At 29.9% G+C, this 14514-nt stretch overlaps 3 protein-coding genes and 1 non-coding gene across 6 annotated transcripts in view; 1 reads left to right on the plus strand and 3 right to left on the minus strand.

Moving 5' to 3' along the window:
• Window positions 1–394: 394 nt before the first annotated feature.
• On the minus strand, window positions 395–2583 carry Cyp40 (Cyclophilin 40). 2 transcript variants are annotated; one of them, XM_070294188.1, is made up of 7 exons: window positions 2368–2583; window positions 2148–2285; window positions 1596–1894; window positions 1376–1510; window positions 1033–1287; window positions 813–965; window positions 395–688 (listed from the first exon to the last, which is right to left on the minus strand). In XM_070294188.1, exons 1-7 carry the CDS (start codon window positions 2504–2506, stop codon window positions 662–664), a joined length of 1146 nt encoding a protein of 381 aa, XP_070150289.1. In that variant the 5' UTR covers window positions 2507–2583; the 3' UTR covers window positions 395–661. The 2 variants fall into 2 exon arrangements, with proteins under 2 accessions (XP_070150289.1, XP_070150287.1); XM_070294186.1 differs by lacking the exon at window positions 395–688 and having other exon boundaries at window positions 708–965.
• Window positions 2584–3305: 722 nt separating this feature from the next.
• Trnaq-cug (transfer RNA glutamine (anticodon CUG)) lies at window positions 3306–3377 on the minus strand. The gene has a single exon. It is a non-coding gene; the product is annotated as a tRNA-Gln (tRNA).
• Window positions 3378–4143: 766 nt separating this feature from the next.
• On the minus strand, window positions 4144–6672 carry Ndfip (Nedd4 family interacting protein). 2 transcript variants are annotated; one of them, XM_070293820.1, is made up of 6 exons: window positions 6471–6672; window positions 5889–6050; window positions 5687–5818; window positions 5399–5522; window positions 5134–5319; window positions 4144–5042 (listed from the first exon to the last, which is right to left on the minus strand). In XM_070293820.1, the coding sequence occupies exons 1-6, from the start codon at window positions 6495–6497 to the stop codon at window positions 4939–4941; spliced, it is 735 nt and encodes a 244-aa protein (XP_070149921.1). In that variant the 5' UTR covers window positions 6498–6672; the 3' UTR covers window positions 4144–4938. The 2 variants fall into 2 exon arrangements, with proteins under 2 accessions (XP_070149921.1, XP_070149920.1); XM_070293819.1 differs by having other exon boundaries at window positions 4151–5042; window positions 5678–5818; window positions 6471–6670.
• A 774-nt stretch (window positions 6673–7446) lies between these two features.
• Window positions 7447–14514, plus strand: part of Ndf (Nucleosome-destabilizing factor) — a 38953-nt gene continuing 31885 nt past the window's right edge. The window contains exons 1-7 of the mRNA XM_070295048.1: window positions 7447–7553; window positions 7639–7675; window positions 8967–9055; window positions 9140–9266; window positions 9507–9608; window positions 9693–9884; window positions 11439–11612. Coding sequence (XP_070151149.1) covers window positions 7519–7553; window positions 7639–7675; window positions 8967–9055; window positions 9140–9266; window positions 9507–9608; window positions 9693–9884; window positions 11439–11612 — 756 coding nt within the window. The 5' untranslated portion in view covers window positions 7447–7518. The remainder of the gene's footprint in view (window positions 7554–7638; window positions 7676–8966; window positions 9056–9139; window positions 9267–9506; window positions 9609–9692; window positions 9885–11438; window positions 11613–14514) is intronic.

Genomic DNA, 14514 nt, shown 5'->3' on the forward strand with positions numbered 1-14514 from the left:
GCAGCAATGTTTGCTTCAATAGAGGAAGCTTAGCTAAGATTTTTATTCCTGTGATTTGTCGAGAGAAACATGATATGATATGTGATATATAAACCAAAATAATTTTCTTGTAATAGTACGGGTTGAATAGACATTTTCCTTATGAAACGAGAATGTAGAAACATAAATTGTGTAGTATTGTATTTATTTCTCACACATTCCCTGACAACTTATAAATTTTATATACATAAGGCAATACATTCCTATTATATTTAAATTATATTATTTAAATTGCATTTTATATTTGTATTTAACATTGTTTTAAGAAATATACACAGGATTAGAATATGTTATGCAAATATTATTGTCTCTGAGAATATTCAATAATCCTAGAGTATTTTCTTACCCAAATATTATCCAAGTATTTTCTTAGTAAATATATCATAGATATATTTGCGTTTTTAATAAAAATTTATCAAAAAAGATGTAATACATACAGAGAATTATTAATATCCTTATATTCTCTTCATTTCATGAGTACTATGATATATATACACAATTATATAATTGACTTAAATATTAATTGAAAAATCGATATATTAATCCTACAAAAATTGATTTTTATTATATAATAATCAATTAAAAATTATTGATTTTTAAATATCCAATTCAATTTCTTAATCTACAGAGGAGTGATGCATTCTTTTATCTAAAAAATAAAAATATATAAATATTTTTATTAAAATCTTTATGAATGTAAAATGTACTCAATGAAACATTTTCTGACATATTGCTTTTTCAAAATCTAAATAAGATTTATCCATCTTTTTTACTTTTTTTATTTCTCTCGTAATATCCTTATCATTAGGGTACATCTCCAATGCTCTCTCTAAATCTGCTATTCCCAATTTATATTCATTCAAGCTGGTGTAAGCTTGCCCTCTTCTAAATAAAGCTTTACCATTAGTATTGTCTGTTTCGAGAACCTGAATTAAATTATATGTTAAAATATAATGCAATCTTTTTGATTTTTCTCACAAAATATTTACTTACCTTGTTACAGAGATCTATAACTTCACGATACTTTTTCTGCTTTAGATATACAGCAGCTAAATTAAGCAATAAAATTGATTTAAGCTCTACCAATGAGACGTAAATTGTATCTGGCATATCTTTCTGCTGGCACATCCAAAGATAATACCGTAATGCTTTTTTATATTTTCTACCAGCATCTACAAAGTTCTTCTTGGAAAAATAAAGATTTCCGGAATCCTTTATCCTTTTTATGATTTTCTCCATGCTTTTGTGCTAAAAAAGTGAATAAATTAAAATTAAGAAATAACTTAATATCAATAAAAAATGATTTTCGGAAATATATACGTGAACAATAATTTACACTGAGCTTCTCAATATGTAAAGAATAATTCCAATCTTCTGGCCATGGGGTATAAATATCCTCTGATCCATCATTTTCTTCCAATCCCCAATCCTCATCTTTTTTCAGTTCTCCACAATCAACTATACTTATTTTCTAAACAAAGCAATCGTGACACTGAACGTTTATCATAGATGAAAGAAACTATTATCCTTGGGCACTAAGAGATACACAATCTTACTTCAACTGGAATGTCCTTTTCAGTGTGCACTTTATTAATTTCTAACACTGCACCCATGCCTTTTATAATTTTTCCAAATACTACATGAGTGTCATCCAAATGTGTGCAAGGTTGAACAGTAATAATAAATTGGGAACTATTGGTATGCGGTTTGCCTTCATTTACCATACTAAGTAATCCAACAGATTTGTGATTCAATGTGAAATTTTCATCGTTGAAATAAGAACCGTAAATACTTTCTCCACTAGTCCCATCAAAATTGACAATATCTCCACCCTGGATCATAAACTGCGAAATGACTGCAGCGATACAAAATTACACGAATGTATAAGAGTCAATTATTGTAATCAATTAGATTCTAATTCTTTCTTACTCAAATAAATAATAAATCTATGTTTCTACAGACACAGAAATCTATTTTTGTATTATAATCTCAAGATTATAACGATTGACAAACAAAGGGAAATATGAGAAGAAAAATAATAAAACTAATTGATTACAAATTACATTACAATAGAGGATTTAATATTGAGAATATTATGAAATGCATACCTTTGTGGAAAATACTTCCCTTGTAATGTAATCTCCTAGCCTTTGTTCCAACACCTTTCTCGCCGGTGCACAAGGCACGAAAATTTTCCGCGGTTTGTGGCACTACATTTTTAAACAATTCTATGATGATTCTTCCCACTAGATAATAATAAAATCATAATTTTTTTACGCTGTAACGAAATATTTACATCGCGATATTTTATAACCTCATGCGAAATACCTTTCTCGTCGTTTATCGTAATGTCCAGGAAAACCACGGGATTGTCCTTATCGCTAAGAAGATCGCTCATATTCCTTTTCGAGGAAAACAGTTTCACATTTTCTTTGGTATAAAAATCGCTGTGAACAATTTTATTCATTTAAATATTTAAAAGATGAAAAGTTATTCGTCACCTTGATGTATACGTGAAGACGTGAAGTTCACATATAAACACAAATGTCAAATTTCAAAACCGTTGTGTCTCTGATATACGCGCTGCTTCTCTAACTACTATTTATAATATTAGAGGAAAGATTTTCTCTCTAATAATACATTAACACAATTAATTAATTATTTTATATATAATTGTAAGATTTATTATTTTTGAACATAGAAAAATATATTTTTCAAAACCCTAATAATAAAGAATATTCGAACGAAATAATTTCTTAAAGATGTCAACGAGACCGAGAGAAAATCTCACATTCAGAATAATTCTTTTATTTGTGTATTTGTACGAGATAAGAAGAGATAAGGATATAAGAGAGAGTTATTTAAATTTGTCAGAGATAAAAATCGAGCTAACTTTTTTTATGACTTTAAATAAGTCTGAAAGTATATATAACCAGTTCTCAATGTATAATATCTTTGTTATTTACTGAAAGTTGAACAAAGATTGAAAAGGTAGAAGAGAGGGTATACATATATAAAAACTTCAAATTTAAAATTTTTTAAACTCCAACTTTATTTCCTTTTTTCTTTCACAGTATAGTGAAAATTACTATCTAAATATTAATTGTTCTTACAACACATCTCTCAATTTTCACAACAATATAATCTTATTGTTAGTTATGTATTTTATATATATTAAAAATTAAAACTATATTATTTATTTTATCGTTAGTTAAAACTACTAAAAAAATAATAAAAGAAAATATATACACGTTCGCAAAACGATTAGGTCCCACCGAGATTTGAACTCGGATCGCTGGATTCAGAGTCCAGAGTGCTAACCATTACACCATGGGACCTCTTGAGTAAGAGTACAGTAGATAATGTACATAAACAATTGAAATTTTTCAATAAAAATTATTGCCAATATTATGTAATTTTAAAACATTAATTTGTTAAATTTAGAATTGGTAACAGGTGTTAACAATTTAAGTACTGACAGAATTATATTACATGTATCTTCGATGAGAGATAAAAATTTATTTCTTTCATGTATATTTGCACAAATTCAATAAATTTTAATATTATATTGAGATTTTTCAGCATCAGTTTATAAAATTATATTAATCAGCAATTATCAATGATTTTTGTTTTTCAGATTGTAAACAACAAAATTAAGAAATGATGGAATTAATTTGGCCTACAGATTTTGATAAGTATACAGTGGAATTTATATATTGAGAAATCATATCGAAAATTCCATGCTGTATATAATACAAATAAATATTACATATTATAATGGAGTACAAAATGGGCTCAACATTGTGCGAAATGTCAGAGATTAAAATCTGCTAATGGGAAAATTGAATTTTGCTTATCAGATTCAAATTTTACTTAAAAGAGCAGAGATTCAAATTATGTTTACAATGAACACAAAGTCTCCATTGAAGCTAGCTCAGTATATATTCGAACTTACTTAACAGATGATTTAAATCTCTTTTTTTTTTTAAAGATGTTAAAATGGCAATAATTCTAGAATTAAATGAATAGGATAGTCGAGAACATAAAATATCCAATATCCATTTTTCTGTTTTATCATTGTAATAAGTAAGTATAACAATGAAATTCCTCACATAATAACATATAATTGCATATCACTTATTTCATATAATAAATTTTATACATATACTTATATATCTTTTATCTATATCTCACAGAATTTTTTCAATAAGAATTTTTGCTCTATATATATATATATGAAAATTATATTAATATTATATAAACAAGCAAGATTTCGATACACTTATCATATACATATAGTAAGTAGTCAAATTTCTAGAAGCTTTTCTAGTGCTAAACTATATTATATACTATCAGAACTTTTTTGTCCTCCATTACTTATTTGGAAATAATAACGAATAATATAATTTGTTCCTTCGCGCGATTAGTTTTAACTCGAGTCGATATGACGTAACAATTTCACACGCGCTCCACGCGTGTTTACATTTATTTCAGTAATTTAAATGTATAATACGCAGCAAATGAATAATAAAATCATTGGCTTAAAGCATTTTTCATATTATTTTGAGCAATAAAAAAGTACATTTTTTCTTCCCGTATGCTATCTTGTATGATAACACTTAAAATAGTGTTTTAGGATGTGTGAATATAGATGTATACGCGAAAAATGAATTTCTCTTTTTCGTTTCTTTTTTCGCATTATCTCCATTTCACGCCGGAAATTTTCTCAAATCGTTTTTAAGATCTTTGTTTTTGTTCTACATTAGACACGATTGATAGATATTACAATTTATATAATAATCTGTCGATTATATATTATACAAATATGACCCCACATAAAAATTCTCTTTGTTCTAAAGCCAAGTTGAATAAAGAAGAGAAGTGCAGATTCAACGGTTTTTAATAGAAAAAAAGTAAACGCTCCTGTGCACTGCCGGACAATAGTCTCCAACCGCGTTTGATGTTCAAATATTGAATGATGGCACGTACACAAATTAAGACTCCTGAAACAAGTAATATCATATTTCAGTACTTTTAATAACAATTGTTACATTAAAATATCTTTTGATTAAGTTTCTTAAACATCATACAAACCAAATGCCATTATCAACCACCAAAGCCATGAGTTCTCACGCGAAGCAAGATCGGTAGAGTGTTTGACAATGAGTGTCCACTTTGTCAGAGACAAGCCAAAACCAGCCAGCGCACCATAACGAGAGGCAATAGTGTGACAGAAACACATCAGCAATAAGAACCCAATCCAATTGAATAGGAATGCAACTATAAAAAGTAGAATTAATGTAAATAAATATCACATTTTAAAAAACATTAAAATTGAAAAAATAAAAGAATATCCCACCAAGAAATGCTGTGAAGAACATAAAGTCTGTACCAAGTAATCCACTTTCTGGATCTCCTTCTGCAGCCTCGGTGTCTATAGCCAATATTGTTAGAGGTTGTTGTGGTGATCTAATATTTCCTGGCTATAATAGGAATATTAGAATAACTTAGAATTCTAAACCTAAATGTTTAAAATATAAATTTAAAAACAAAAAATATATATATATAATACATACATAAATACAATACATTATACAATATATAAATATATACAATTCTTTCAAGTACAGCTATGTACCATATGTACTTGAGGTTGTGGCTCGCCTTGTAGAGTTTTTTCACGCTGCACTTCTTCATAACTGGGCAATTTGGTAGCTACTTCGTAAGGAGGTGGTGCAGAAAAGTCTGGTTTTGGAGGTGGTATCTCTTCTCCATCGACCTGGATAATTTTATCAAGTTAGTGATTACTTAATGTAGAAAGATTTTTACTATATGTTATATTATATTACCATTCGATTTGCTGTTGTCAGATTATTTGCCTGTGTACCAGCAGCAGAAGTTCCGGAATGACTGAGTATATCAACTTGCATGAATGGCATAGCTACAGTAACCGTAGGAATTTCATTCTGATGTGACGTTTCACCGCTGGTATCCGCACTTGTTTGAGGCGGCTATAAAACAGTGCATAGGATAGATTTCGATAAATACATATAGTTTACAAAGTATCGCTTCCAATTATTCTCAAAAGATATAATCGATAAAAACATTCGTAATATAAACATATATATATATGTCTCGTGGCAGATAATAGATAACAATGCCGAGATACAGAATCCAATAAAAATGATCATAAATAATATGACATTATGGGTAAGCATTTTAACAATTTGAACAGAGCTAATTATAATCGAGCAAGAAAATATTGACGATCATGCGAGGCGAGTTTTTGTCGTGCGTGACACATAAATTGACACGATGTTTTCGCATAGAAATATTTCGCACAAGATACTCTTCTCGGCACGAGAAAGGATAAAATGTGTCCTAGAAAGGTTTAGTGAATGGAACCATGTATGGTTCGTCAGTAGACATACCGTATTGTGACGAACGTTACTGTCCATTTCCGGCCAGATTTCCGTATGGAAATTGACAAACGGTATCGGAAATTATTTCCGCGAGGGACGGCACGCGCTTATGAAACGCGAGAAACGTCACTTTCCAAATTAATAAAAACCGTTCACAACTCCGATGGCTGACAGCTGGTATGTCGTAGCCGACGTGACGTTTCACGATCGCTCTAAAGTCACGTCCATCATCCTCGATATTTTGTAGGTTCCGGTCAAACAACGCAATCATGAATTCAAGAAAGAGAATTTTTTCTTTCTTTTTTACAGATGTTTATTATATTTTCATAGTACACTGCTGCATTTCTTTGGCTATTTTGTCTTAAATTTCTATTTTAGTTTTCATATAAACCTTATCGACCACTGTCGATAGTCGATATGTGTATATTTTATACTTTTATACTATCAATAAAGTATCACAGAAAATGCAGGTGAGAAGAAAACAAATTTCTTAATTAATATTTACGATTCCAAAGGAATAGTTAACCTAATTTAATTGTACGTTCCAGCAATATTATCTTCGACATCACAAGCATTTATCAACAATTACGACTGTGACTTGAATATAGAAGATAATCCGCGAAAATTCGGATTACGAAGAGTCGGAATATCGAGGGCTCCGATTGGACGCGAGCAATTGGGCAATGAGAACCGAGCCTTAGGACGGGATCCCAACTGCCGGAAGACAACGCGCACCAGATATGTACCGTTAACAATGACTTTCTTATCGTCCTTTCGAACAACGTCGCGATACATCCTTTGCGCATCGCGAATAATACGTGGATTCAACGTTTACGTATTACATGCAGAAGCATCGTCAACATCGTTCATCCGTGAAACCGTCGCTCGCTTGACTAGCCGTCCGACGAGGATGATATAGTGGGGAGGGGGCGCGGGGGAAGGAGCGGCTTGGTTCACGTCGTCGCGCACAAACGACGCTCCGTTCGTCAGTCAGTTGCTCCAGTCGTTCGCTGATCGTTGCGGGAGTAGGTAGACAGGTCCTCTCTTCGTCCACGCGATGTCGGAAGTATTCAAATTGGGTGACTTAGTTTGGTGTGTATTAAGAGTGCGCATATTGCGATTGTGTATTTTAGTGCCAGGCGTATTAATCCTCTTCGTTTCTCTTTCTGGCTTTCAGGGCGAAAATGAAGGGATTCTCGCCGTGGCCCGGCCGGGTAAGTGCTGATTCCCTCTTCCCTCTCTCCCCCCCCCTCTCCACCCCTCCCCCCTTTCCCTTGTCCGTGACTATCGTAACGCGGGCTCTCTCGCTACGCTCCTCCCGTTAACATCGTCTTCTGCGCGCGTGCGCGCGCGCGCGCACGCTCGTATTTGGCGGGTTTTGCCGCGTTCGCTCGTATCAAGTTATTCTGCCGCAACATCGTCTTCTATCCCCCGGATTTGGCTGTCGACGCCACTAGCTTTGACCCGCATCGCATCGCGCGTCTCTTATCTCCCGCCACATCTGACCTTCGAATTCAAATTCGGTGCGCAGGCCGCGAAAATATAACCTAAATCCCGTGGAATACACGCCGAATTAATGCGTTTCTCCCTTACTATCCCACCTTCTTCACCTTCTCTTCTTCTCTCTTGGCGAAAGCGATCGTCGCGGATCACGTAACTTCTCGTCGTCGCGATGAATATCAAATTAGCGATATTGAGACTCGCTATCGTCGAGAATTTCAGAATTTGTCCCGCGTAATCTAGCTATCTTTTTCGATTGATAATAACGCGCGCATGACGTCCGAATACGAGTGTTGTTCGAGCGGATCCGATTACGTCTGATCAGCTTGTCGCAGCCGCATTTTTTACGTTTACAATAAATGCATATTTTTCTGTAGAAGGAGAGAAAGAAATAGAGTAGGTATTAAAAGACGTAACTCCAGAGCCCCTCAAATTTTACGCGGTAATTGTACATCGTTTCACGATAGGGACGTACGAAGATCAGGAGTGGTTTATAAAATTATTATTTAGATATAACTTCACCTTAATATTAATAACTTTATCTTCAGAAAATCATGTTAATATGTATAAATATAAAAATTCAATTTTTTTTTTTTTTTTTACATGACACTTATAAATAAATGATTTATAGATGGATAATTATTATTCGAGTATTATTTGACGAATTATCTTTAATAATATATCCATACCTCTGGCAATATTTTTATTCATATTTTTCTATTAATCTTATGTCATGAAAACATATATAGATACTGAAAGTTTACAGTTGCGAACTTTCAGTTTGTAAATGACACAACTATATCATACCAAAGTATTCTGTTAGAATTAATTTTCAAATTATTGTATATATCTATCTTTTATTTTATATATAAAGATATATATATATATATATAACATTGTGTTTTAAATGGATTGTAAATAAAAATGAAATACAAAACATATATAAAAAGAAATGTAATTATCAATACATCAGGCTATATATTAATTTTATAATGGCATGTGAAGGTGTCAGTTCCTTCAAAGGACTTAAAGAAGCCTGCAAACACTAAAAAGGGACCAGTACAGTGTATTTTCTTCTTTGGAACAAACAATTAGTAAGTTTTATTTACAAATTGTTTATATTTTATATATTCATAAAATGTTACTGTATTTTATATTTCTCAATGTGTTTTTTGTAGTGCGTGGATAGAAGAATCCCACATTAAACCGTACCAAGAGTATAAAGATACATTAGTGAAATCTAGCAAGTCTGGTGCATTCAAAGATGCAGTGGAAGCCATAGAAGAATTTATCGCCAAAGGAGAAGTGAGTTCAAAATTTATGTATTTGTATTTGATAATTTTATTTATAATTCTATATATTATATATATAATCTGATATAATATTAATTATACAGTTTTTAACAAATATAACTATATATTATTAATTAAATTAAATATTAGTAATGGAACATGTATTATAATTAATGTAACAACAAAAATTAGAAATAATACATCTAATTAATCTTGCATAATAAAAATGATAATATCTATTGATGTGCATTAGGTATTCGAAGATGGCTTAGATCCAGATTCCCTCTTCGATAGACTTAAAGAAGAGACTGTAGCTGAGAAAAAACCTGTCGTTAAACCGCCAAAACCTCGCAAGGTTGGTAGCAAACACATTTTTCCACAATTGTTAAAAATGTTTATTATATTTTGTATTATATATTCGTATTGACTATTACTACAGGAAGTAACAAAAATTCCTAAGCGGTTAAGGGAGAGTGGTTCAGATGATCGTCGACCTGCTAAAAAGCAGCGTAGGGAATCAAGCACCAGCAATAGCAATAGAGTCGGCAGTGTCAGTCCTACACTGAATCATTCTACTCCGGCTAGAAAAACGAGCTCGCTTCTAAACAGACCGGCAAATGTCACCAGACCTGTAAGTAATTAATTTTTTTTCGTTGTTAATAGAAAAAATTTATACTTTGTACTGTGAGTATTAACACAAGTAATCTTTAGAACATACGATTTAATAATATTATTAAACCTGACATAAATCTGCTCTCGATATTATGCAAGTGGAACATTTTATAGAGTTGAGATTAGATAATTATAAAAGATGCGACATTTTGTTTTTAAATATTTGAAGCTCTACTTACATTTCGCATTTAACACTAAATATAATTATTTGAATTAGAATTTTTTCTTATTCGCCATCTATTATCCATGAATATATTATATAGGATGTTATCATAAGCTGAGAATCGTACGGCATATGTGCGCGTAATGTTCCGTATATATACGAACGCAGTGTCTCAGTGCCGTACTTAGCTACACAGTGATCCTGTTACTATACCTATTCCATATACATAATATTATTTTAGTTTTAATAAAATATATTGAAAATATATATTTTTTATGATAATATAGTTTATAAACTAAAAGAAATTTTTAATTTATTTTAATTATGATAAAAACAATATGATATTTAATTATATCCTCAGATTTTAGACATACCATACTTAATGACTTTGCAAATTTAGAGATTTTTATCTCTAGTCTTTTAATATAATTTTTATAATATTTATAATTTTAAACATATTAATTTTGCAATGTTATATATATTAAATGGCATTATTTATATGTGTATATATTTATGTATGTATGTATACACACATATACAAAATGTATGTAAAATTTTATGATTATTTTATTATATATTTATTAAAAGTTATGCTACTCATATAAATGTATATATTATAAGACATGAAAAAAGATCTGCTTAGGATTTCAAAGATATTATCCATATATCCAATTTAATACATTCTTGAAATTTAGTTTATAAAAAATTGTTTTATCTAATGATTCATATCTCGGTAAATTCATTATTCTTACTAATCACTCATCACTTATATTTTCTTGTTAAAAGTTTTTAAGTTTTCTAATGATTTTCTAATTTTTAGTATAAATATTTTGGTAATCAAGAATTTAATTAAGATTCTATTAAATCGGATTTTAATTACAATTAACTGCAGACTCTTTCTTTTATTATTATTATTATTATTTCTTTCTTTTTTATTTTTTTTTTATTAAAATTTCATTTACCAGAAAATTATTTAATTTTGTATTAATAATAAATAAAATAACAGTATTTTTAATTCGAATTATCTACTGCTCGGGTATCTACTGCTGAAACATTTATATGACGAATATAATTAAATAGAATATAAATAAAAAGAAAGAAAGAAAGTTACAATTATTTAAATATTAACATTTCAAGCAGCGAAAATTTATATCAATTGAATCGTATGTGCCTGCGTGTGTGTATGTATGTGTGCATGAGTGTGTGCGTGCATGCGTGTGCGCGCCTGTTTACGGAAGGAATATTTGTCATAAAAAAACATTTTATTTTTATATGTATTTTTTTAAGAAATAATTTCAGAAATAATTTATGAGTATTGCTTCCGTAATATTCCTTTATCTTTTTCCGCAGGTCACACCGCCCCTAGATCTCGAAACGATGTCAGAAACTCTCAAGGAGAAGAACATTCTCCCATCAAATCTGAAATTTGGTTTTCTCGGGCTTGGCATCATGGGTAGCGGTATCGTGAAAAATTTGATCAACAGTGGTCATAGCGTGATCGTGTGGAATCGGACGCAGGAAAAGGTATGTATCAAATTTTTTTCTTTTTTTTTTTTCTTCCACTATACAGCGTGCGTAGAAAATTTTTGCCGATGCGTTATAATTGAAATATTATTATTATAACTACATTTATTTTCTATTAACAATTTATATATAAATGCATATAAAATTTCTTATATATTAATTTATTTGTTTTAATTCATTAAAATTACTTAAAACTCATGCTATTTAAAATGAAAAACATTGGATAGAGGATTGTTGAAGGAAATCAAAAGTCATAACCAACAATCATATAATAAACATTTTATTAACTGAAGATTTATTAACTTAAGATGTTGAGCACAGATATTGTTTCGATCGAAAGAAATAACTCGAAATTATTTTCGCCAACATTATCTCGATCGAAAGAAATAACTCGAAATTATTTTCGCCGACATTATCTCGATCGAAATAAATAACTCGGAATTATTTTCGTAAAAACGAACAGGTCACTCATTACGAGTGGTTTTAGGTTCTTTATCGTTCAGTCGAAATTTTGAAATAATTTAATCGTTGGACCTTTTATTTTTTAATATGAATATTGCTTGAATAGTGAACAGTATATGCCTTTAATATAAATCGGTGCTATTCCATTGTTTATTCTGAAACATGCAAGTTTACGGAATAAAAAACAATAACTTATTCCATTGCACTTATTTATTGTTCTTTTTGATATATCGATGATACTTCTTGGAGTAGAAAATAGAAGAATGCCGGTGGAAAGCTCGACAAGATATTCCAATGTTAAATTTTGAAAGGTAATCCTCTTGTGATGGATTACATCTAAAATATTTTGAAACGATATTCTTACAGAAATAACCATAAGAATTGCTTGTTCTTTTTAACAATGGAAATCGGATTAAACTCTCGAAAATATGAAAACAGTGTTTCAGCTGCAGAAACAAATTTTAAAACAATTATATATTTTTATACAATATTTAATAATCATATATTTGCATCTCAGATGTTTCTTCTTTGGTATGCAATTTTCAAATTTTGAGTTGTAACACAATGAGTTACTTGTATACAATATAGATATATAACCTGATAACATCGATATATCTTTGACAAATTCAGTGATTGGCAAATATTATTTACAATTAATGAAAAATTTGCTATACCTTTTTATCCTGATTTTATGTATAATTTATTCTCTTTTTAATACTTTTCAATATCGTAATTATAAAACTTAATGAATAAATATATATATGCTCCAAATAATTATTATTTTTACAATAATTCCGAGGACAATTCGTTATCATCAACTTATAATCAATTGCACCAAAAAGACATTCAAGTGGATAATTCTCCCCCCCCCCCTCACTCACACACACACACACCCAACACACACACACACAAGTTCTATATTCTATAATATATGGATAATTTAAATCGTAATATATTCCTTTAAAGTTAACAAATCACAGCGTTTAAGAAACATGTTGAATAAAATATCAAAGTTGCATAGGATGTTCTATACAAATAGCCGATATAGTTTTAGGCATTAAGAAAGTAAAGTTTTTCTTTATCGCTCTAAAGACGTTCTTATAATATATAAATTTTTGCTAGAGAATTATTTTTTATGAGGATTTCCGTTAAAAACGGCATTTTTTACGACGACTTTCTCATTAGATATTACACACATGGAATAAATTTTATAATCTATTTTATAATTTCTATAATTATTTACATATACGCATAGATAGTGGCGGAACTCATTTTTAATTTATTAATAATAATTTTTTTCTTTTTAATGTTTCGAACTTTGAAGTACCGATTATCTACATCATTGTATTACGCCACTGTCAATATAATAATATATATCGGAACGCGAAAAGTCGTTGCTGGAAAGTATCTTTGCGCGATTCAGGTTATTTCAATGTTTTATAATACGTCTCATAATTAGAGTCAATAATGCGTTTTTTACGCTATAATTAATTTACATGTGTGCTACACGCGTCACTCTTCCGTTAAGGCTTTACAATTTAAAACGATGTATAAAAAATATATATGCTGGAAGCATAAGTACAAGTTTTCCGATCTATAAAGGAACAGAGAAGGATTCTCTCACCTAAGATTCGATGTGCCATGACGCGAGTAGTTAGATTAATCTATTTTCTAAGCATAGTAGATTTCAGATTTCTCATTTTTTTGTTCATCTTTTAGAATGTTTACCTAGTCTGGTTATATAATGCAGTAATATAGATCGGTTTAACCATATGTTGGGAAATACGCGGGTAAACACATCAATCAGATTTTATTTTCTCCTTATGTTTATATAATCACAAATAAAAAAGTGATATGAAAGGTTTATTGATACTGATTGCCTCATAATCTAATATTTTAGTTAAAAGATTGTTTATGTTAGAAGCGACGCGATCTTAAGTAGTAAAAATCTAAAAGTTAATTTTTTTTTTTTTTTAATAACGAAATTTAATCAAGTTGATAATTATTAATCGAACACCAATTTCAAATACTTTTGATGTAAATTAATTTTCTGCATGATAATTCATTCATTTGTTGATAAAATAAATGCTATCATCGAATTACTTGATAGAAAAAAGCAGGTGTAAATATTAGCATATATATATGATTGTCTCTGAATTAGAATAGTAACGAATTTTCTCTTTGAAATGTGTATACGCAGCAGATCGATGGATTTGACAAATATTATATATACAGAAGCCAATCATATTGAAATCAATATTTACGTATTAATATATGCGGTTCAGTTTTTATTAGCTCTTCTCTTGCCATCGAGATTTTATATCGAAAATTTTTTTTATTTCTTTTATTTATTGTTAGAGATAACTTAAAATTCTAAACAATTCTTCTTGAATTATCATCGTGGCGATAGTCCGGAAAAAAATATGGAGAGATAATAATC

Source organism: Polyergus mexicanus, unplaced genomic scaffold (assembly GCF_030449975.1).
Source record: "Polyergus mexicanus isolate NDT 795.1 unplaced genomic scaffold, iyPolMexi1.0 SCAF_4, whole genome shotgun sequence".
Taxonomy (NCBI): domain Eukaryota; kingdom Metazoa; phylum Arthropoda; class Insecta; order Hymenoptera; family Formicidae; genus Polyergus; species Polyergus mexicanus.